This window comes from Gallus gallus, chromosome 6, assembly GCF_016699485.2.
Source record: "Gallus gallus isolate bGalGal1 chromosome 6, bGalGal1.mat.broiler.GRCg7b, whole genome shotgun sequence".
Taxonomy (NCBI): Eukaryota; Metazoa; Chordata; class Aves; order Galliformes; family Phasianidae; genus Gallus; species Gallus gallus.
Genome location: NC_052537.1, coordinates 9,405,040 through 9,428,524, shown reverse-complemented (window position 1 = coordinate 9,428,524; position 23,485 = coordinate 9,405,040). Strand labels below are relative to the sequence as shown.

At 42.7% G+C, this 23,485-nt stretch overlaps 1 protein-coding gene across 2 annotated transcripts in view; it reads right to left on the bottom strand.

Moving 5' to 3' along the window:
- ANK3 (ankyrin 3) overlaps positions 1–20,997 on the bottom strand; it is a 344,913-nt gene extending 323,916 nt beyond the window's left edge. For both annotated transcript variants that reach the window (XM_040702299.2, XM_040702301.2), the window contains exon 1: positions 20,895–20,997. In XM_040702299.2, coding sequence (XP_040558233.1) covers positions 20,895–20,951 — 57 coding nt within the window. In that variant the 5' untranslated portion in view covers positions 20,952–20,997. The remainder of the gene's footprint in view (positions 1–20,894) is intronic.
- Positions 20,998–23,485: the final 2,488 nt, after the last annotated feature.

Below are 23,485 nucleotides of genomic sequence, written 5' to 3'. Positions count from 1 at the left end.
GGAAGGAACAGTCAGATTACTTGAACATACAGCCGCAAGCCAGGGAAAGGACTTTCACACGCCGTGTGTTCTGCAACTGCGGGGCCCGGAGGCCATCTACTGGCCGATTTAGGACTCTCTCTCACTATTTCATTGCTCGGTGGTAGGCTGACGTGGGAAGATGTCTGCACGTGGGCAAATGCGTTTTAACTAATCATACTGTGACTAAAAACACTGGGTAGCGTTCATCGTATGCCTTGTCACAGGTAGGTATATATTAAAACCAAGTCTCCGTACGCTTGCTTAACATTCTGGTAGTACAGGAATTCTAGTTAACTGTGGAAATGACAATGTGTTATTGTTCTGTTCTGCTCTATTGTTTCCCCTTATTATTCATTGAATGAATTACTCCTTCCCCTACACTTTCCATTCGCTTCCTTAAGACACCAACCGCAGGGCCATTATGTAGTTATGAGCTCCAACAATAAGCCAAGGAGGTATTATCCTTTTATTAAACTAACTGGTGGGAAAAGAGAAAAGTAGACAGACATGTTTCACACAACCAAAACCTCGTAGCCTCCCATTTCTCACATAATATGAAAGCCAAAAGTTAAATAAGTTTATATAAGGCTTTTTTTTTTTAATTTAAATATTTTGAAACTACTGTTGCTACTCCAACAAAAGTCACTGTAATCACTACCAGCACCCACCCCTCGGCAGCTCAAAGACTAAGGTTGCTTGTCCTCAACTCCTGGATATTTGTTTTGACATGAGTGTCTGGTATTCCCATCATACATAGAAATGTTTGCTGCACATCATCACATAATACAAGTAATATTTAGCAAACAAACTGTTCTGTGGCAATACAAAAGCATGCCACATGACCTGTAACACTCCTGTTACGGGCACTGGCAAATACGATTCGTAGCCCAGCAGAGAGGTATACAGGTAGACTTTAAATGCAGCTACAAATTCACTCTATTTTCAACATGTTCTACCTACATGATGAACAACTCGTAAAAGATGGGTAAAATACACTAGAATGCTTAAAATAATACACTAAGTGCAAATAACTGTGACATGGTGCTCAGGGCATATTCCAGTACTTTCCTGGAAATTAATATATATACACCTTTGTAGTCACTGCATGACCCAAGCTAGTGAAACGTGGCAAAATAATGCCATACAGCAGTGGCTGGAAGAGGGTGATGGAATGGGTGACTGCTTCTAGCAAACATGCAGGAAATTAAAGTTGTTTCCTTCCTCCGTTCCCCAAAATGGCTCAGGTATGCTCAAGGTGCATAACTTAGAGCAAGCAGTTAAGCAGCAGAGATGCTAAGAGGAAAGAATCAGTGCTGAAGGAAGAGAGAGATCACAGAAGTGAAAACGTTAAGGAGTAAAACAAGGAATGAGCTCAGTTTCTGCTGAATTAGGTGAAGTTATCCCTGTAAGCATCCAAGCATTAACGTGAGACACTTTATTGACAGAAAAGAAATCCTAAGCACAATTGCACTATGTATGGTGTGTTCTCTCTCGTGCACTGAAACTGACAATGCAGGGCACTACATGGCTGTACACAAACACAAAGTTTAAAGAGAAGTCCTTCTGCATTCACAGTCCCTCACTGGCCTATCCACACATGACATCTCATGTTTTGTAGGTTAGGTTCATGATGCTGCCTGAAAAGCAACAGGAAATAGATTCATACTCCTTTATATAAATTCATAGCATCACCAAGGTTGGAAAAGCCCTCTAGTCCTATCAGTTACATGGGGGAAGAAGCTGACCCCCACCTCACTACAGCCTCCCTTTAGGTAGTTGTAGAGCAGGATAAGGTCTCCCCTAAGCCTCCTCTTCTCCAGACTGAAAAATCCCAGCTCCCTCAGCCACTCTTCGTAAGACATGCACTCCAGACCCCTCATAGCTTCACTGCCATTCTCTGGACACATTCCAGGGCCTCAATATCATTCTTGTATTGCGTTCAGTTTTGGGCCTGTCAATACTCAAGGTGCAGCCTCACCACAGTTGAGTACAGAGGGATGACCACCTCCCTGCTCCAGCTAGCAGTACTATTTCTGATACAAGCCTTGATGCCACTGGCTATTTGGCCACCCAGGCACACTGCCAGCTCATGTTCAGCTGAGTACTGACCAATACCCACAGGTCTTTCTCTTCATGAGAGCTCGACACATAGTTCTGCTGAAGAAGAAAGCCACGCATAAGGAACAAAAGCCATTGCAACCAAAGGTGACAGGGTTCACTGTTTTTGGCATGGAGTCTGACTCTTCAGCTTGCCAAACTGTTAAAGGCTATGATCATTACTGAGTTATATATTTAGTTTTATAAGCTTATTGGAGACCTTCCCAGGGGCTTTGAAGGAACATGTCTCTCAATTGAAAAATTGAACAAAAGACTTTGAAGTCAACATATTTTAATAGTACACCATTCAAGACTACAAAATACAAGATCTGCCTCTCCTTGCTTTCTTTTCTTTTCCCCCAGTAAAGGCGAAGGTAATTCACCATTAGCAAGTGGAATAAATCAGTAATTAGTAAAGTTGAGGTCAGCCAAGAAGGACAGAGTGACTGATTTCAGTGAAGGTTAATAATATAACACTCAGGTCATTATGCAGCAAGTTTTGTTGCTGTGATTGTGTAAGCACATACCAGACAGTGGAATAAAGCCGAATGTCCAAAAGCACATGCTTAATGTTAATGCCTTAAGATCAATTCCAAATTCCTATTACAGTAAGACTGTCTGTGCTGACTGCTATTCTCAAAGACCTTTCTTGCTTACAAGTATTAGCAAGTTAAATACTACTTCTAGCAAAAGAAGTCTTCTGAATAGTGGTATCGCTGATGTATTCACAGCCCTTATGACATGTGAACAAGACTTTGGGTATATTTGTTGACATATAGTTTACATAGCAGGGTTAAATTCAACTACAGGTATTGCGAAAATGGATCTTTGCTTATTTATTTCATAATACTAAGAGCTGCCTCATACTAAAATTGCAATCTTATTGCAAAACAACAACTCTTAACCCCTATGCCAATAATCAAGACTAGACATTTTTGAAATGTCTACTCTTCACACACATTAAATGAAGGTTCATTGGCTTTTGGATTCCTGAGCAAGTGGAAGCGAGATGCAGTTCTGCCCAGAACTGCCATTAAAAAGGAGGTCCCCTCAGTCTTCCTCCAGTCTACTCTGCTTGTGTTACCTCTTCCCCTACACTCAGCAGATACTCTGCAAGCCTTAATTCACTAAAACAAGAGAAAACAAACAACTTTTCTACTCAGTTTTTCTTTCATTTTCTGAAGGCTACACTAGTAACCAAGTGCTGAGGACAGCACAAGGAAATAAATCCAGAAGCACAGATTTCACCTTTCACCACTGACCCCCACATGGTCAACTGACTTTTGAGGATCTTTTCACTGCATGCTACTTGTTTTGTAAAGTTCACTGACTTACAATCAGGCTAAGCCAGAGCACGTAGCTACTAGATCACTACTCAGCTGCCAGTGAAGACCTAACACAAACTGATTGTTTTGCACTGGAAGCCATCTACACTCAATTCATATACAAGCCCACTATAAACACATGGGTACTCCGCCCTGCAAGCACGCAGAGCTCAGCTTCACCAAGACAGCTAACATTAGATGAAATTAGTTATTACTTCTGAACAACACTTAAACGCTGTAACAAAGGGCTCAAGTTCTGACCCAGCAAAGCACCAAGGACACAAGTTTAAGCCAGCGGGATACAGATACGTATGTGTGCTTAGCAGAATCTAGTCCTACATGGTTTATGCCGAAGGCACCTGGAGACGCATGAATCTGACATCTAAGGAAAAAGCCTGCTACAAACATTGCAACAATTTCACTCTGGTAAATCTCTCTCATAATTTTATCACAGAAGTGGGGAAACAAAGTCATACAGAATACACAGTCAGTTCCGTAATCAACTTCCACAGCATGCTTGAGTAACAAAAGGCATTTCTAGTAAACATTTGTTTGGGAGCTACATTATGATTTAGCTCTAAACGCTTCCCTAAGCATATAGATTACATTTCACATTTGATACAAATAAGTACCTGGAATCATTCATTTGTTCATTTTCTACTTCTATATGGAGAAAAATCACAGCTAATAAAGTCTATCAGTTCAGAACCAACTACAGAAAGAATGGCACTGAAGAATCACTGTGCCTTATTTTCATATTACATGTATTAAAGAGTCAACATCTAAGTACAATTAAAATACTACTTTTATGTAAACATTACAGAATAGGTCATGGAATTAACCTCATTGTTTGCAACCATCATCCGTGCCCTCACCTACACAGAAACATAGTTCAAGACTACCCTAATTTTAACAGCACCATAGTTCAAGAGGGAAGTGTTTTTCTTTTCCATTCTATGCTGAAAGGGTTACGTTACAACTTCAAAGGAACGTTTGTTTTAGGCACTCACCTGAACAATAATGCAAAGCCACCCCACTCCCCGTGTTCTTATCCCAGGAACTCAGGTTTTCACCCGAGTGAAAGGAAGCATTCTACCATGTACACTACAGCAACACCAGCATGTTATTTCAATTTTAAGACAGAATTAGTAGGAAGAGAAGCTAGACATTAAAAATCAATAGGATATTTTTGTTAATGATGCATAGCTTCCCCCCCCCCTCCAGTGGTTGCACAGATGGAAAGGGTAATTCTATTGACAACAGCAACTAACAAGTACATAAAGCTATATAGTAATGAAACTCAAGTCACAGATAAAACTAATGAACTAGAAAAATATTAAACATTGGGCTTCTAGAAGGATTCCAGGGCAGTAGCTACCATTTAAAATAAGACAGACACTAAAAGCACATTTAGCAGTTCCTATTGACCATTTACAATACAGTATTTAAATGAGACTTCTGAATACAAACATAAGGAAAGTAGGAATCTAAGCAAGTATCCATTCGCTACAGAAACAGTTTAAACAATCATTTAACCAAGAAAGCTTTGATCTCTTTGATCTACCAGACAGATCCAGTATGGACTTGCCTTATGCAAATTTGTCATTTCAGTTCTAAAAGGCTCACAGCTGGGAAACTGACTAAATGAGTTGAATAGAAATTGCCTGAGGCACAAACTCTCACCACAAATTCCTATACAAAACTGTAAGCCTACAAGACAAGATGAAGCTCTTGTGTTTTTAAGAGCTGTGTACATAAAAACAATGAATACCCCCTATTTTATGAAAATATCCTTGTTTACCAAACATTTTTACAGTTAATTTTTAACCTTCTTTGCAAACAGGCACCTCTGAAACACCAACCAAAACACAACCTCAGTGTATTAGCTGTCAATAATAAACCCAAGCCCAACACCTTCAGAATTTAAAGTGTCACACTTAATACTATGGCAAATGGTCACACACACACACAAAAAAAGAAACGATTGCAACTGCACTACTCAGTTAATGGCCAGCATCTTAAAAGTTAAATGAACAAAAAAAAAAGCTCATTTTCCTTTCAGCTCTTCCCAAGTGCTGAAGCTTATTTTAACTTGGTCTCTCTTGTAAGCAGTAGATTCATAGAGATCCATAGAGTGGTTTGGGTTGGAAAGGACTCTAGAGATTACCCAGTCCAACCTCCCTGTCATGAGCAGGGACACCTTCCACAACGCTCCCTGCCCCACCCAAACTGGCCGTCAACACTTCCAGGGATGAGGTATCCACAGCTCCCCTGGGAGGGCTGCTCCAGTGCTCCATCACTCCTGTAGGAAATAATTTCTTCCAAATACCCAAACTAAATCTACCCTTTTGTTTTAGACTGTTACCCTCTGTCCTATCCTTTCACTCTATTGATAGAGTCCCTCTTTAGCTTTCCTGGGCTCATCAGGCTTCCCCAGGTACCCAGTAAGAGTATCTCATGTCACAAAGAAATTGTGTGAACACAACCGATGTTTCCAAGCCTCCAATCTGGCCTAAGATGCTTTAATACTTACTACTGTTCCCATAAGCTCCACATAAACATTCTCTTTCTATACTGCATATATTTAAGCCACATTTTAGAACAGCACATATTCCAGTTATTAGTCTAACAGAAATGGTAAAACTTGAACATTTTCACCAAATTTCTGTATGTCCAAAAAAGAAAAAAACAGACAAGTCAGATGGCATCCAAGTGCTTAGATCCTACGCCATGGGGGAGAATTGTACCACTCTGAGTTTAATACATGATTTTTAAGACATACAAACTGCTAGTGGATTAAAAACATAAGGGCATAAGTCTTCTACATGAGTTTCTGCAACAGCCTAAGGCAGGCTTTAAGGAGAGGTGATATTGGACAGACTTACCAGCTCACTAATAATTGATCACTGTTGAACAAAATATCATGCTGTAATAGATAAACAAAGCCTCACATTAACCTAAAATACAGTTCTCTCTGCTGGGTGGAAGACCAACAATGAGCATCCCACCCAGAGGTACACCGGTCCCTGCCTCCTGCCACATTGGTCTCCTTCCAAGGACCAAGAGCTTCAACACTTCGTATTTTGGGATACTCAAGAGCTGAAACATTGTGCTGGTTACTGTCTACGTATTCCTACTGTACTACCAAAAGATTTTGACCAGTTTTTGTAGGAATCTGAGGCCATTCATTAAATATCTGAACCTGGATCAGCATCAGAATCCTGCTTACACCATAACACTATTTTTGGGAAGATATGTTTCCACTGGGCACAAGGTGCTAGTAACCACATGACACATAAAAGGGAGAAAACCTCTCAGGTTCTTTAATGTGCTTTGTATCTTTAAGCAAGGAGCTCCTGAGCCAGCTCTCACCTTTTTTTTTTTGTAAACTTTAACAAAGGTTGGTTTGGCTGAACCATTTTATGAGCATGTGACACGATTAAGTCATTTTGTGAACTCTGGAACTTACCTCGTCTGTCTCAATCCCACACACTCTCTGATGCACAGTAACACAGCTCAGCTCACACTACTGTGGGTGAATGGGAAATGTGAATTTGTTGAAGCCCCTTTTCATGCTCGTGTGTTTTCACGGAGCTTATGGAAAATCAACTTGAGCTGTTTCTGCTCTGTGAAATTTAATTGAAAGCAGCCAAGAAATTCAAGATGTCTGAGTGTTGATATGGAGAGGTTGACAGAAAGGATTACTGTGGGAAAACTCAGACGGAATGTACATTCTCTCACCAAAAACACCGTCAACTCATAGCAGAGTTACGTATTTAATAGGTCAAACAGTAACACTCTCAGCAGATTAAAGTAAGTGATTTGACTGCCTCAACTACCCATCCCCACACAATTCTATTAGCAGAGCTGCTGCGTGCAGTTTTAGGATCCAGGCTTCTTCCTGTGTTTGCCTCTGCCCACAACTTCCATCTCATCTCTCCTGACGCTCGCAGCACCTTCTCAAGTGCTCACAAGCCAGCATGGGCAGTGCAAATGTGAAACTGCAGAGAAGCAGTAGCAGTTGTGCACTGCCCTCCCTGCCCCAGTTGTCATGGCCTGCGCTGCCTGCAGCTGCTGCCTTCCCACCAGGCTGCTGCCAGCAGCTGGGGCAGGCTGTGCAGAACAGCCAGTCAGCTGAACACACAGACGACTGGTACAGAAGCAGCCAGCAGCCACATTCACAAGATGAAGAGACAGACATAGTACATCCTATTCCATCTGCTGTACGAACCCATCCGTTGGTCAAGTGTTGATTTCGGAGCCGATCCAATTTAATTAAAACAAAATAATAGTTCATTCTTCAGCTAAACACTGAAGTCCAAATAGTTACAAATCTCACTCTTCCTCCAGCAGCTTCACTGCTCTCCCAAAACATTTCAACAGCATAAACTGTTTATACTTGAGAGGCAAGTGCATACAATAGGTATAGAGAACTTGTTTTAACTACAGTAGAAAATAATTACTATGAACTTCCTACCTCCCACCTGCAGTTCCTCCCCACAAGGAACAATTGCAAAGCAAAACAGTGATTTAGCTGGATGGTTGCATTTTGGGACTCCAATTCAACAACCAATTAAGTACACATGTGAAACAGTCCTTATGCATTCTTAATCACCAACAAAACTGATAACAACAAACAACAATAAACGGAACTCGTAATTTCCTAGTCCTGGAGTTGTTCAACCTGCTACCTCTGGAGTCATTTATGGCTTTGGGAAAAAGAATATTAAAAAAAATGGAAGTTCTTTCCTTCCATTCTCTGCTGGAGGGATTTTATAGCAATAGCAAAGGGAGAATTTTAATGTCTACATTACTTAGCTGAAACAAGTTTTTCAGTATCAGAGCAATGGCCCTATCGCTATGTGAACTTGGCAGTAGATTTGGGTTTTAGTCTCAGCTTTGAAACTTCAGTTGTCTGAATCTTACACTGAATCTTCCAGGAAAATGCCAGTTCATAGCCATGGTGCTTCTGGCTCTGATTCAGGAATATATAGGGATGCTGTCCTGGGGAACAATTCATCAGGTGCTACAGTCCAACAAGAAGTTTAGATATTGTCAGTTGCCTTCCTGAAAAAGGAGCTAAAAGCAAAAATATCTACACCATATTACTATTAATTGCTTAGTCATTATTTTATTCCATTATTTCTGCCAGGGAGCAGAGAAAGCATAGATGTTTGTATTAAGGATGCTGCAGCTGCAGTGCTGAAGTGACTGAGAGCCCATTTATTACACAAGTGGAAAACCAAGCAAACAATCCAGGCTCTGAGTAGCTATTAAGGAAGCAATTGAGTAAAACTTAGATCACAGCATTCAGATCTGTTGTTGCTTTAAAAAAAAGTTTTCTGATAGAGTATTTACCCTGCAAGTTTTGGTTTTTTTTTTTACATATTCTCTAAAGACAGCCCTGTAAGAATGCTTACAGCTCTGCAGTTGATAACCCACACTCGAATTCCTATAGACAAGTGGTCACGTCCATTGAATTCATAGCAGGATACAGCTAACGTTATCAACAGATTCCTTAAGTGTTTCCTGTTCTAATCCCTTTCCACACTGTTCCTGCTTGCTCACTTTTGAGCAAGATCAAATCCCCAGATTCTATGACGAAAAGGAATTAATTAGCCTAAACAAATTAGCAGGGACATGAGAATACTTGGCAGGGGGTACAGAAACACACATCAGTTTGTTTTTCTTCCACAACAGCCAACCCTTGCAAGACCAACTTGACAAGTATAGTATTCTTTTGTATTACTCCTAGCTCCCGAAATGGCTTTTCATACAGCTGCTGGAAGGAACTGTCAGCTCTGTTTGGAAACAGAGATTCAACTTAAGAACAAACCAGATTAACTCAAGATCCAAGCACAGTCAAGCTGTCTAAGGCCAAAGTCTTAAATTTAAGATAAAGTAGTTGTCATCTTTGCAGCTTCAGCACACAAAATACTGCATTTTCTGATTGAAGCAACCTTCCCTCATAAGTGATGAGCATTTCCCAGAATATTATGAGACAAGGAAAGCAAAGTACTTTTCACTTTGTTTTTACTATTCTGATGGCATAGGACAAGGCTGCTAAATTTGAGCAAAGAAAATTGTTTTGGAAACAACCTTGAGAGACATTATACATGATTACTAGACACTGCAACACACAGACTATTTACGTTCCCATTATTGCACAAAGAACCATGCTACAGAAGAGCCATTTCATCCTCCATCAAGAAAGACAGAATGAAAGCACTCAGAAATGCTATAAGAGTGCAAAGGAAGAACACTTTCAGAAGTGACCTCACATTACCCAGGTGTGCAGGAGAAGGCCAACCTGTGAACAGGGATGAAAGTGCCTTCTTCCTAGACCCAAGCCCAACTGCAACAGGACTGTACTTATCTTGCAAATTTTCCCACTGCTCTTCTTTGAACACACTGAATATCAGTAATGTCCTAAATGGATATCTTCAGGATGCAATGGGGCACAAATTACACCAGCCTACAGGCATGATGCTTATGCTGACAAAAAGCTCCAGTGAATCCTGTAACCCTCTCACTATCACGAGGCAGTCTGTACTTATCTCTCAGAACAGTGGGTATTAAAGTCACATTTTTTGTTTTATTCCTCGGAAGGATTTTGAAGGATACTCCTAGCAATACTACAGAGATCCCCAAGAATCCTGAAGACTGGGAAAATACATAACACGCCAAAAGCAATCGTTTAAACCTGATACTTTTTCATAAGCTCTGGGGTGGGAGGGCATGATCAGCAAGAAGGCAGAGAACACCCAGCACGTCTAAAGCTTACCATTTAGGATTCAAAAACCAGAAACTGAGTGCAAGTCCTCCAATATTATATTGGATCTGGATTTCAAAAACTGATGTCGTTTGTTCATCTAGAGAAGCACAAGGCAAAATTATTTACATACAAACACAAACTAGAGAACTTTCTGCTGGTAATAAAACAGGTCATGTAATGTATATTTCTTCTGTTTCAAAGCATCCACAGTCTCATGAAGATTAACATTACCATGTTACCCTCTTCTGTTTGTTTTTCTACTGAACATACAATTTTCTACTTGGCCAAACAATTAAATATGACTATGAAACGAGACTATACACCACTGAATCTCAACTGAGGAACACAGAGCTCATTTATTAGAAGTTGGCCAAGTCAAAGAAATAAAAGCATAAGTGGAGTTTTACTGCTTACGAGTACCCAAACAATGTGTGGTTGGTTTTCTTAATACACTTTTGCCCTTAGGTTAAGGCAGAGTATCAGGAAAGGGGAAGAATCAGCCCAACATTTTTTTCTTCAGTAACATTTAGTTAAATTACCAACTGCAGTCATTCATGAGGAACAACCAATGAGTTTGAGCACAGTTGTAGAAGTCCTTATGACTCAATAAGATGCAAATTTTAAAAAGGTTAAGTAATACAGTGCTCCCTGATTCCGTCTCTTCAAATCTCTGCATCTATTTTCAAGCAAAACTTTCTTTTTAATTAGCAGTTGGGCAGTTTCACGGCCTTTCCATCTTTAATAAAAGCACGTGCTCGTTAGTGGGTATTCCTGTGAGCTTACTGTCCTTCCAAACTGCCATGTATCAACATACAAATACCCATTTATCAGATGACTGAAACAATAAGAGCATTGGTGCTCATTATCAAGCAAACAATCATTAACAGGAAAAGTTAATTAAAATAGGAAAGAAAGCATTCTTAAGACTTGTATCCTCATTTCATGCTGGATTGCCTGGTTATGTAAGGCACAATGCTAAATACGAAAGTACCAATATGGATATTTCATTAATGAGTGCCTAAAGTTAAATAATCATATAAAAAAGGGAAAAAATAAGCTCCAGAGCTTGATAGCCTCATTGCAAATATCAGAGCCAGAAATGCTTTTGCACCACTAATATTGAGGAAAATAAAGTATTTCTCTCTATCCTCCTCTAGTGCTGAGAAGGGTCCTCTCTACTTTGGCACCCGCAACAAAACTTGAGTACACAGCAGCCCCAGAAACCAGAGCTCATTTATGTGAGTACCCAGAGGTTCCACAGAATGCTGAGAGGGTGGGGGAATAAGAATAAATGAATAGCAAATACTGAAAATCTCAGAGAAAAGAACAGAAGGATTAGCTTCCACTACCTGTATTTTTTTTGAAAGGGACCCAGTGGGCACAGGAACATAACAGTGCAGGTTATTCCACAGGGACAAGTCTTCTATTACACTACATCTGGGGGCATTCCTAGTAAGATGCTTCACACAGGCTTTCCTTTCACACAGGCATTTGAACTCAGTTACATTTTTATGGGTGTTTGCTCAAGGACAGAGAGGAGAACAGCATCAAGTAAAGCAAATTTTAATCATTATCTATTTAATATCTACCTAATCACTATGAAATAAAAACAAACCAAAAAAGATGCTGAAGCAGAGAAGGTTAACATAGCATCAGTCACAAAGAGACCCACCCCAGTGCTCATAATCAGCTTCAAGAATTCTATCCACTTCAGCAGGCTTCGAGTCTGAGCTTTATTTGGCACGGTTCATTAAATACAAAGCTATTTCTTGAATCTGTATGACCAGCTTTTGGTTCCAGATTAACTGTAATCACGGTCAGGCACATTTAGGAATACAGCAGAGACAGTAACACCTGCAAACAAACAGTGAAAACCTACATTCCTCTGCCATGCCAGCACGGTCAGACAGTAGCTGGGCAGGAAGAGATGGACCATGCCCAAGCTGGCAGCTGAACACAGGACCTAACAGAGCTCCTACAGAGGACATACCCACAACTGCAGCAGATACAGCTGACAGACAGAAGAGACCCCCGCTACCTTCCATCCCACCCTCTGCTGAACCTCTCCCACAGGTCACACTCCATGCACCCCCCTGCCTTCATTCACTAACTGACCCCAAAATTCCAGTTCCTGCAAGGTGGCTGACAAAAATGCAAGCCAATAAAAGACAGAGGTGAGCAGCCACAGTTGGCATTTCAGGCACCAAGAGTATCATGGTAGATGTAATTTGTGCTCTGAGGCTCCCAGCCCATACAACCACTCTGGTAATCCAGCCACATATACTAACGGGTTATCTACTCCCTTTGTTTCATGTCTCCATCATGTTTCCCCCCTCCTCCCCCCCCCCCAAGATTATTAAACAAGTCTTATAAACTTCTTCAATAGAATAAATCAGAAAGTTGCTCTTTAAGTAATGCTTCCATTTATTTCCATGAAAACTGCAGTAAATACAAAGAGCACAACAACTCTACTGGTGAGAGCAAGTTCTGAGCTACAAAACACCCTATTTCAGCAGTCACTGCCAGTAGCTCTTCATTTTTGCCAGTGATGAAGAGGCTGCATATCACACTCAAACCTGCACCAGTGGAGGTGACCCACTGCTGCTGTTGCTGCTGCTGAAATGCAGCACTCACTGCCTCTCTGTGCTCACATCCACTGGTTGATCTCCATAAAAGCACAGCAAACATCAATGAACGTCAATAGGTGCCAATATTTCCACATGGAGGAATTCAGTGACACATCTTTGCATCTTTCCCACTTCCACGTCAGATGCCATTGTGTCAGACCTCTCCTGCCATCTGACACACAGCAACATGTAACAGAATATTGGTCGGAAGGTTCAACCTCTGCTGCCAGACCAACATCTGCCTCTGACATCGTGGACCAACAGAATAAGATGAAACAAAAAACCTCAAAACACAAAACCTCCATAACTCACAACTCAACAGTTCCCATACACCATTGAATACAGATTTACACCTTATCACACAGGTCAATCTGTGGGGATGCTGCACTTGAAAGGCTCTCTTACTGCACTTTCCGAAGTTCAAGCCTGGCTGTTCTACTTTCTGATTACAAAAGAGCATTGCGTGTAACTTTCACTGACCAACAAACCCTGTGAGGACTTCAAGTGACAAACACAGCTGAATTTGCTGCACTTACATCAACAACAGCTGTCAAAGGAACGAGGAAAAAGGAGTTTTACATTAAAAAGGTAATCAAGTGGTTTATTTACATGGGTATTGACAGCTCTCCCCCAATACTAGTGTCCTTCACACTGAAAACCTAATGTGCTTATTAGGCTCAACTGCCAAAATCATCTGCACCATTTGGAACTGGTGCAAAAAAACTTATAGCAAAAATTACAGGTGTCTGATGGAGATACTGCTCCTTCCATTGAAACAAGCTAAACGGTATCCCCTTTTTTTTTTGCTGTAGTTGCTTACAATGGACCAGTTTTGTTAACTGCAGTTAAGGCAGGGCATAGAAGAAACATGAACCATAGCAAAGCTTTGCTCCTTTTGTTTTTTAATTAAAAGAATTGCATAGATTTGCTATATTACTTATGGGTGTCTTACACATATACCAAAGTGAACTTAACCACCTGTAACGCTCTATCTATTGTAGACGTAAAACACATGTCCTTTTTTTTGGAGTTTTTCCCAAGGTCTAAACTTTGCAATAACTTCACCTGATATGCTTTTTTCCCCCCCCTCCCCCACACACGTCTGAGCTCAGCATGAGAGGGTATTCTTTGCACGTTTGCTTTAAAAGCTTTGGATCGTTGTTGAATATTATATTTCCTTTTGTTCCACTTTGATCAAGGGAATCCTCTTCTAAAAAGGCTTGTTTGCTAACATGCTCTCTAGGGAGACAGGCACATGAAAGGCAAGAGAAAGACACTACAGAAAACATACATTTCACTAGAATTACGATGATTGCAATAAATGCAACATAGAACGAATGACAAGTGCTTAATTCAGAAGCATGTTGTTGCCTACCCAAATCACTGCAGCAAGCCATTCAAACCGCTTATAACTGTCTGGAGGAATGCAGTTAGCAGAACAAAGAACACCACACTTTGAAAGCAGTTCTAATTTAGTCAAAAAAAGAAAACAAAAACACACCACCTTGTTGCTTATATGCTGCAAGACCAAAGCTTCCACAGTAAACTTATATTAGCATCTGAAAACAAACACGGCACAATCAAAGTGGGGAGAAAGAGCTGCAAAAATAAGCAACAGCATTAAATAAGCAGACGACTTCCAAAGGGCAACTGCAGAGCACACTGCCTAGAATCATGATTCTCTTAGAACTTGTTTTCTTTGCTATCGTAGACTTCCTGATGGGCATATGAATGGTAATAAAGTATGAAAATACTAACTTGCCAGAAATATTAGCGTTCTAATAAAAAAGCTGGGAGCTGGATTACTGGTCAGATGGGAGCTGGAGAGAAATATTTGGAAGAGCAATTACAAGCAGCCCAGAATTCCACTGTCCTCTCCCACACGAGCACACAGGACTGATAGCCCCTGAGAGCTGCTGACGGTGATGGAGAGGGGCAGGAGGAATGTTAACAATCCTCCCCTTTTGACCCACATCAAGGCTGAGATCACAAAGAGGCTTTGCAGGGGCAGAGCTTGGAAAGAAATCCAGGCCACACACAGGAGCCGTGCTGAACTAACAGGCTGGTTCACGTGCATGCTCCCCTTCATCCTCCCCTGCTTTAAAATACAAAAACAACAAACAAACAAACCAATCAACACCTCAGTTAGTAGTATACCGTATATCTCATCTCTATAGAGAGACCGCTGCTTTTTAATTGAAGATTGGATAAAAACCACTCCACTTGGCACCTAGTGACAACCCCACTGCTAAGGCCCGGACTTCATCAGCCACTAAACTAAACCTGTACCAGTCGTTACTGTTACACAGAGCAAATGTCTAAGTGGGAGATGCTGTTTAGGAGGTTCTTGCTTTTTTCCTTACACACTGTGACTTGCTCCTACCTTCCCACCAGGGCTTACTCTCCTACAGCCAGGCTATCTCATGCATTAGCAGACTCATGAGCTGTGAAATGATTTGGCTTCCCAGACAGACACATGCGCTCTCCGCAGCGTTCTGTGAACAGGAATAAGCAGAACCAAGGTGTCAGAGGAAGAAGAGAGGAAATTGGCTTTGTCATCATTTACTCAAAACATTCAATCACACCCACAGATCGTTCACCTACAAAACGGGGTCATGTCCATGGCACAAGTCATTGCTGTTAAAAAACAAATGTCACAGAAAGAGCAAGTCCACATCCTGACGCAGTCATTCCCTTCCACTTCTCAGGCTGCATGCGCAGCGCCCTTAGAAGTTGAGCTGAATTCCACCAATAAGGTAATGAAGGCTCAGGGGGCCTCCACAGCAAAATAAAATTAATAAATAAATAAGCTTATTTAGTGGTGTGAATGTGACGAGTGATGAAACACAGCATGGTACCAGAGAGGCTCAAGTTAAATAGAAAGAAGCCACCCCTACTATCTCAGTCGAAGCACCAAGCAGCTGCTCTGCATTGCAGGCACTCAAAGCAATAACTTAGGAAATGCTGATCCAGACTCAAAAAACAGGCAGTAGTAGGCCAAGGATTCAGAAGCCCTGGGGATATTTATCTTTTCCTAATGTAAAAATCAACAAAATCTACCAACACAACAACTTAGTAGACATTATGTTAGATCTCCAACATGAAAAGCAGCTATAGATGCACCTAACACTCACAGGTGAAGAGTTCTAACAAATAGTTAAGAATACCTTCCATCTTTGACTTCTTCCTCCTCTCCACTTTTCCCACCTTAAAGGCAGCTTGTTCCACAGCTCTGGATGACATACGTACCAGTTTATGTACCTCCCATATTACACAAGGGAGTCATACAGGTACAGAGATAAAACAATAACACTGTTTCATGGTGCCTTACGTTCACTCTTTGATGACAGATAGCCGCTAAAAGAAACAGCCCACCAAAAAAAAAACAACCACGTAATTCCTCCCTCTCCTACAGAGGAGCACCAAGGCCACTGGAAAATAAGCAACAAATAGCTTTAAGTTTTGAAGATGTTATAAAATCTATTGATCCTTTGAGTTTTCCCTTCATCCATGATTATTGCAAAGTCACTTCTAATTCTGGTTTCATCAGGTTAAGCACCCTTCACCACACCACACATCCATCACGTGATTATTACCGTTTCTTTTCAATATTATAGGCTACTCCTGCCTATACTTCAACTTTTAAGACTTTTTTGCCTTTTTTTTCCCCCCCTGAATGCAGTTAGAACTGAAGGCCAGCTGACAGACCTTTTGTGTTAAGTATTTACCATTTTATTACGCCCCAGAGCTATAAGTTGAAAAGTGTGCTCGGGTCACTTAGCCTTGTATGGTTTCCCCTCCCCACTCACAAGACCGCAAAACAGATTTTACACATCAGTTCCCAGAACACCTACCTCAAATGGTGAGTGATGCAGCACAGAAACAAAGCTGTCTGCATCTCAGGGTTCCTCCACAGCACAACCAGAAAGCTCCAAATTAAGGGGAAGTAAGGATAACAAGCAAGAATCTCACCCAAATTAACTGCCCATCAGCAACACCTGCAGCTTTCCTTCTTACCCCATTGCAAGAGCCTGACTTTGGAACTACTGTAGGTTCAGATATAGGCCAGACTCCCGTCAGCAAGAGAAAAATATAAACTAGAATTACTTAATAACTTTTCAGCTTCCTCAGATCTGTTCTCTGCTGTGTTTGGGAGTTCTTTGCACAGTATGCCCTGCAACTTCAGGATAAACTTTCTTGAAACTGGTCCTAAAGCTCAACAGGTGTTTTGAGGAAATGGGGCCAACACATAAACTGCTCTTTAGCCTGAGGCTGCACTAAGCTTTCACAGGATCAGAAGTGAGGATGATATTACAAGACAGGAAAAACAACAACAAAGAAGCAACACCAGAAGTCAACAACAACAAAAGATAAGCACTCTTAAGAGTGAGAGACAAAGTGTAAATACACAGGATAGTAAATTCAGGCAAAAACAAGCAAGAATCAGCTTCATAAAATTGAATGAAAGTCAACATTCCACATCACAGGGGTACCTCCTCAGCAGCCTTTGAAATTCAGAAGAAAGAGTGAGATATCAGCCTGAAAGCCTTTGTAATGGAAGGTAATCTCCAACTCCATAACCAACCAACTCCATACAGTGAGAGGCAGAAAGTAAAAGCACAGCTTCTGTTGATCAGGATGTAATTACTTATAACCTTTACTTTTGCATAGAACAAGTGAATTATCTAATGGAAGTAGAGAATCCATAATTCCTTCTTAAAATATAAAGAGTATACATACAATACCAGTAACAGGACTCTGCAAAGATCATAGACCATGCACAGAATAGGTATGAGTAAAGTTGAGTTGATCTCTATTAGGATGGCTTTCCAAATGTAGATGTTACATCAGAGGTTTTAAAACCAAAAATGAAGCCCCTACAAAGACTGTGCAAGAAACAAGCTCTGGTATGGAAAACATACGCTATCAACTACTCTGTCATTGCAGAATGCTATTTTCCTTTCTCCTTCTAAAAGAAGCTGTCATCGTGACCTGTTTAACATAATAACCCAGAAGATGATTGTGGAAGCTCAGCCAGCTCTTGCTTTAGCATAATAATGCGGTTGGGAAAGCTTCAGTACACGAACACTCCCCACTACAGCTACGTAGAAAGTAGTGCAAGCTAATGGAAGGAGTTTGAATTCATAATCAGATAAAAAGGGCATCACATACTGATAAACTCACAATGAGTGCATCAGATACTATATGGAAACTTGGAACAACTCCTCCTCTGAAGGGCACCAACCCAAAGACGCCCTTGAAGAGCGTATAATCAACAGATATACAGAGCAGTGTAGTTAGATTGGTAACCACAGATATACAGCTATCAGAAATAGAGGAAAAGTGCTCACCAGGGTTGTAGGCTCACAGGAAAAACTCCCAGAGTGGCAATCTCCAGAAAAAGACCCTACCCTACTGACAGTCAGCCCTTAAATGGGGTCTAGGAGAGATACAGCCAGGCTCCACCCCTTCCGGTCACACAGCTGAATTGCCTTCACCTGTGCTCCCACGGCTGACTCAGTGCTCGCCTCAGGTGATCAATCAGTGGTTCAGACCATCATTTGACAGTTCCCATACAGAGAGCAACTTCCTCAGTTACAAAAGGAGACCAAAGGAAAGATGGTACACTCCTTTCTCTTCAACCAGTGAGCGGGAATTGAAGTTTTAAATTGATTCGGTCACAGAAATAACCACATGAGAAGCTACAACTAGCTCATTTCCACAGGATGTCATGGGGGAGTACAGAAGGAACAGCAGCCACTGCTTCAAGACTGCACTGCGTGGTTTTGTTCACGATGCTAATAAAACTGGGACAGGCTGCAACAGCACAAAATCCTGATATGAATGGGGCAACGACTGACACAAACAGAGCAAGGCCCTCAGAACTTCATTATCACACCAGTCAATACTTTAACAGTGATTTTCTTGGTCGTCCTCTTCATCTTCCTCACCCACTATTCTCAGCCTGTAACACATCCTGTCTCCAGCCATACAAGCCCCAGTAACAATGAGAGAAAGAAAACAGCGCAAGCAACTGTTGTTTCCAAAGCATCCATGCGAACACTTGCTTAGTTTAAAATTTGAGAGCAAGAGCACCAAATGTCAGGCAGTGCATGCAAGTTATCGGAAGGGCAGCAAGTTCTATTTCTAATTTTTTCTGGATTTATCCACATTTTCAGAGAAGAAAGGAACGGGAATCCAAACTAGCTTTAACAAGTTTAGGAAGAAGTATGTTAAAAAACTACCTCGAGGGATTTGTTTTGAAATAGTCAAACCTTCAAATTATTATTTTCCTCCCTAGAAGTGCCAGCACTACAAACACCGCTTAACAAACATGACACAGTTTTGAATTCCTGCGCGTAACCCACACGAGTGTTTTGTAACACCCCCATGCCCAGGCTCTGTACCACTCAGCTTTTTCCAGAGAAATCACTCAGTGCCAAGAACTGGTAAAAAAAAAAACACAACAAGCCTTCCTTGGGCCAAGTCGTTGTCAAACTCGCTCAAAGAGCTAATAAAATTTGGCCTGATTAAAGATTGCAAAAGCATGCTTATCCCCAGAATTAAAGCAACGTGCCAGGTCATATTTTGTCACCCGGAGAGCTGTGCCAAAAGGGCTAGAAGTACCATTGTCAACAGCTTCACGCAAAGCCTGATGTATATGGGAAACGTTCACACTTCGGGCAGCGCAGAGTGGCAAAAATAACCTCCGGTGGGCATTGGGCCGCTGCACCACCAGCACGTCAGTTTTTACATGGTGCCGAGAGTGCTGAGCATACAGTTTCCAAGGAAAATAGCGAGAAATACAGCATGTCAGAGGAAAGCTCCGAGAACTCTGGGGTAGAGAAAAAAAAGTTAGGCTGTTGGGAACGTGGGGGTAAAAGCGAGACGAATGGGAAACTGCCTGCACCAAAGAGCTGTCTGGCACTGAGATGCAGATAGTCTGACCCGTATGTTACCGTTCTGACTTCTAAGCCATCATATTCCCCAAAGCTTACGACATCTGGGGAAAAAAGGCACTGTTTTCCAAAGCAGAGGTAGTTGGGAGTTACGGTCCGCAGATCACACATAAATGCTTATTTTGGGAAATCAGTTTTCCACAAACAGTAAATATTTTTTCTCATGAGGATAACACAGCTTTCATACTCGAGCGGTTTGGGTTTTTCTTCTCCTGCACAACAGTGAGACCACTGTGTCCTCTCTTCTCCCATGAAGGCCTTGAGTTTACATTAAGCTCAGCGGTGAATGAAGTGCATGAACTCATAATTTCTACAATTCGGGGTAATGTCCTACAAGTTTCAGACCATGCCCAGACTTGTTGGGCTCAGTAAACTGATCGGATAGAAGCACCATCGGGCACAACGCAGCTCTGACCCTCAGAACAACCAGAGCAGAATGAGAATCAAAGAAGTATTCTACTCCTCTACATCCCAAATTCTCAACAGCAAAGTAGTGCAGTGCTCCAACAGCAGCTTTAAAAGCACACTTGATTTCTTTCCCTTGTTGTTACAGCCTTTCAGACCCGCTACGAAGCTCAGAGGTTACATTTTTGAAAGGAAAATGAAACAAAAAGGAAGATATTTATCTACCAGTAAATACAATAACGCAGCAAATCTGTGTATTACGACATTGGGATACATTTCATCGCGTTAACCAAAGCACATGGCCAGCAAAGTAACACCTGGAAGAGAAGGGTGGGGCGATAACGCTTCCCCCAGCACAACTCCCCGAGCCCATCAGTGCCAGCACGTGAGTACCAACGGCACATATAGAACCCGAGCAACCGGCATTAGCAGTACCCGCAGACGGCACCTAGGACGCGACAGATGTACGACAGCAGAAAAGACCCTTCCCGGCCGCTCGCTACGAACGCCGGCTTGGTCGCTGTTTCGAAGAGTCCCTTTTCGGGGTCATCCGTGAGCCGAGCGGCGGGGCCGGGGTTTCCTCGAGCGCCCGCTCCGCTGCCTTCGCACCTGGAGGGAGCGCGGCGACGAGCGGAGCGCCGTCGGTGGAGAGAGGGGAGAGCAGAAAGTTCCCGCCTGCGCTCACCTGGTCCCGGCCGCCCCGTCCCGCGAGGCAGGAGGAGGAGGAGGAGGAGGAGGCCATGTTGCTGCGCGCTCGGCACCTCGCCTCGCTTCGCCTCACCTCGCCCAGCGCGGGGGCAGAGCCGTCCGGGCTCGCCCCCACCGGCGGGAGGAGCTGCCCCTCGTCGCCGCCGCCCCCTCAGGTGGAGCCGGGCACGGCGGCGGGCGGGGCGGCCGTGGTGCACCGCCACCGCTCCCGGGGGCCGCGGCCGTTCCGCCCCGTGGTGGCGCAGCGCGGAGAGCGGGTGGCGCTGCCGGCGTTCCGCACGGAGCCCGAAGCGGCCGGCAGTAGTTCTGCTCGCGGGCGTCCTCGGCACTTTGAATGTCTTCATTCCGCTTATTCCGGACGGGACTCGTCTCCTCGGCTCGCGCAACTGGTGGCCGGAGAAATTTTTAAGCATCTGAGCGCGATGCTCGTGTGTAAAGCCTGAGCTCGTTTCCTCCCTTGTCTCATCTGCGCTCCCGTCTGGAGGAGAATCTCTCCTTTCTTGGCAGCCAGAGCGGTACCCGGGAGGAACGAGGCGGCAGGTGGTGCGGGGAAAAGCGCCCGCTAACGAGGAGGGCAGAGAAACCCCGAGTCTGCTGTAACTGAGAAAAGCAGCGCTATTTGTTCCTTTCTTTTTTTCCTTTTCCCCTTAGCAGCTCTCAAACATTTACTGGGAGGCTTTTTTGCTTGTTTGTTTTTGCCTGCAGTCAAAACAGTAACGTGGGACGTGAGCAGCAAAGCTGTTCCCCGTGTCTCCTGACGGTGGGAATTGTCCTGCGGAGCAAAAGCCATTTAACGAGCTAAAATAGTCACACAAGTGCTGCGTCCGAGAGGTATCGCCCTTCCATATTACCTTACTTTCCTACATGCTGCTAAATAACTCCTACTGCACTTTTGCTTTGTTACACTGATAAAATATTGTCTTATGAATAGATACTAAAAGAAGCCAGCCGGTATTTGTGTTTATCTGCTTTTGAATGCAGTGGACACGATCCATTTTTGATTCTCTAATGACAAACAAGTCAACTTTTGAAATCCCATCATTATGTAGAAGACAGAATGCACTGTTCCTCCTCTTTACAGTAAAGCTGTTGTTGAGGATAATATAATTATTATAGGAAAGACAAGACTATATTGACTCTTGCAGCTGTCCTCTACTCAGAATAGAAGTTGTTCAGAGTATTATGTTGGATTCTTAGCCATGAATACAACAGTAATACTATAATCTGAGATTGGCATTGTAGGTCTGATCCTATATTCCTTGCACAAATAGCATTTCAGTTCAAGCAAGTGGACAGAAAAAAAAAAGCTGAATGCAGAAGGGGTTTAAATATACTTGCCCTTTGCCTGTTTATATAAATAAAATGGTAATTAATGTTATATTGCCAAGGTAGAAATAGATTACTGTTTTTTTTTACTTCAAGTTTTTCCACGGTTTTGCATCTGAACTCACGTTTTGCTTTAAATGGGAGCAGGAATGCTATAGAATGCTTAGAAATTCCTCAATCTGTACTTCTCTGCCCATTTGTGACTCACTTGTAAGCAGACTGCCTGCTACTATTGCTTCACACAGGGAAGTAAATCTCTTCCAATGCAAAAGCAAATACAAAGGTATCAGCTGTATGCACCTGTGTCAAGCAGCACTGTTAGCTGTTGCTGGGTCGAGAACAAGAATCAAAATGAGATAAGCAATATCCAATCAGAAGGGAGATGTTTTATATCCTGAGGATAACCGGACAACAGAGGGAGGAAAGTTGTAGGTAATCAGAACCGTCAAACAGATATTTGGCAAATTTAACTACAGGTCTGTCGTGGCATTAATGCATTTGGCCTTCCAAGGAAGCTGGCCAGAACACAGTGAGAAAGCACTGTGTTTGGAGCGTGCAGCACCTGAGCTGATTAGGCTGTGATTAAGTCAGCACAACCTGTGTATTGAGGCAGTGTCACAAGAACAGATAAGGTGGTGGGGGCTGTTATATCGGGCTTAGAGCACAACAGCCATCAGACTGATCCCAAAGCCACGCACACCCCCGTTTTTTTTTCCTGAAGAGCGCCACACAAAAATGGCAAAGAGGTCAAAATATTGTCATTTCAGGTCCTGGTTTTGGGGGGTGAGGGGGAAGGCCCAGGGTCCTGGCCGGCAGCTCACCGTGCCACAAGGAGCAACTGAGAAGGATGCTGCTGCTATTTAAAACATTAATTCAGGCTAAGACTGGGATTTCCCACACTTTCATTGGAAGGGAAAGATCGATTTGGGCCACCCCCCTATAATTTGTGGACGAGGACCAGTCCGGCTGAGTCAGTGGCAGTGGTTCTGACCTGTGCTGGATGCACAATGCAGCTCCCCAGAGCTGTTGAGCACACACGGGCTGACTGTGCTGGCCGTGCAGTCAGGCCTGAGGGACGTGTCACAAACACTTTGCTTCAGCTGTGCAGCCAGTCCTGCGTGCTGCTGAGCCCGGGCCGTGCTGGATTCATTACACAGGAGAGGGCTTCTCTGTGTCCGTACAAAGCACGCCCGGCTCGCTCCCTACAAACTGCGTTGATTCTTCTGCCCGGGGCTTCCCAAA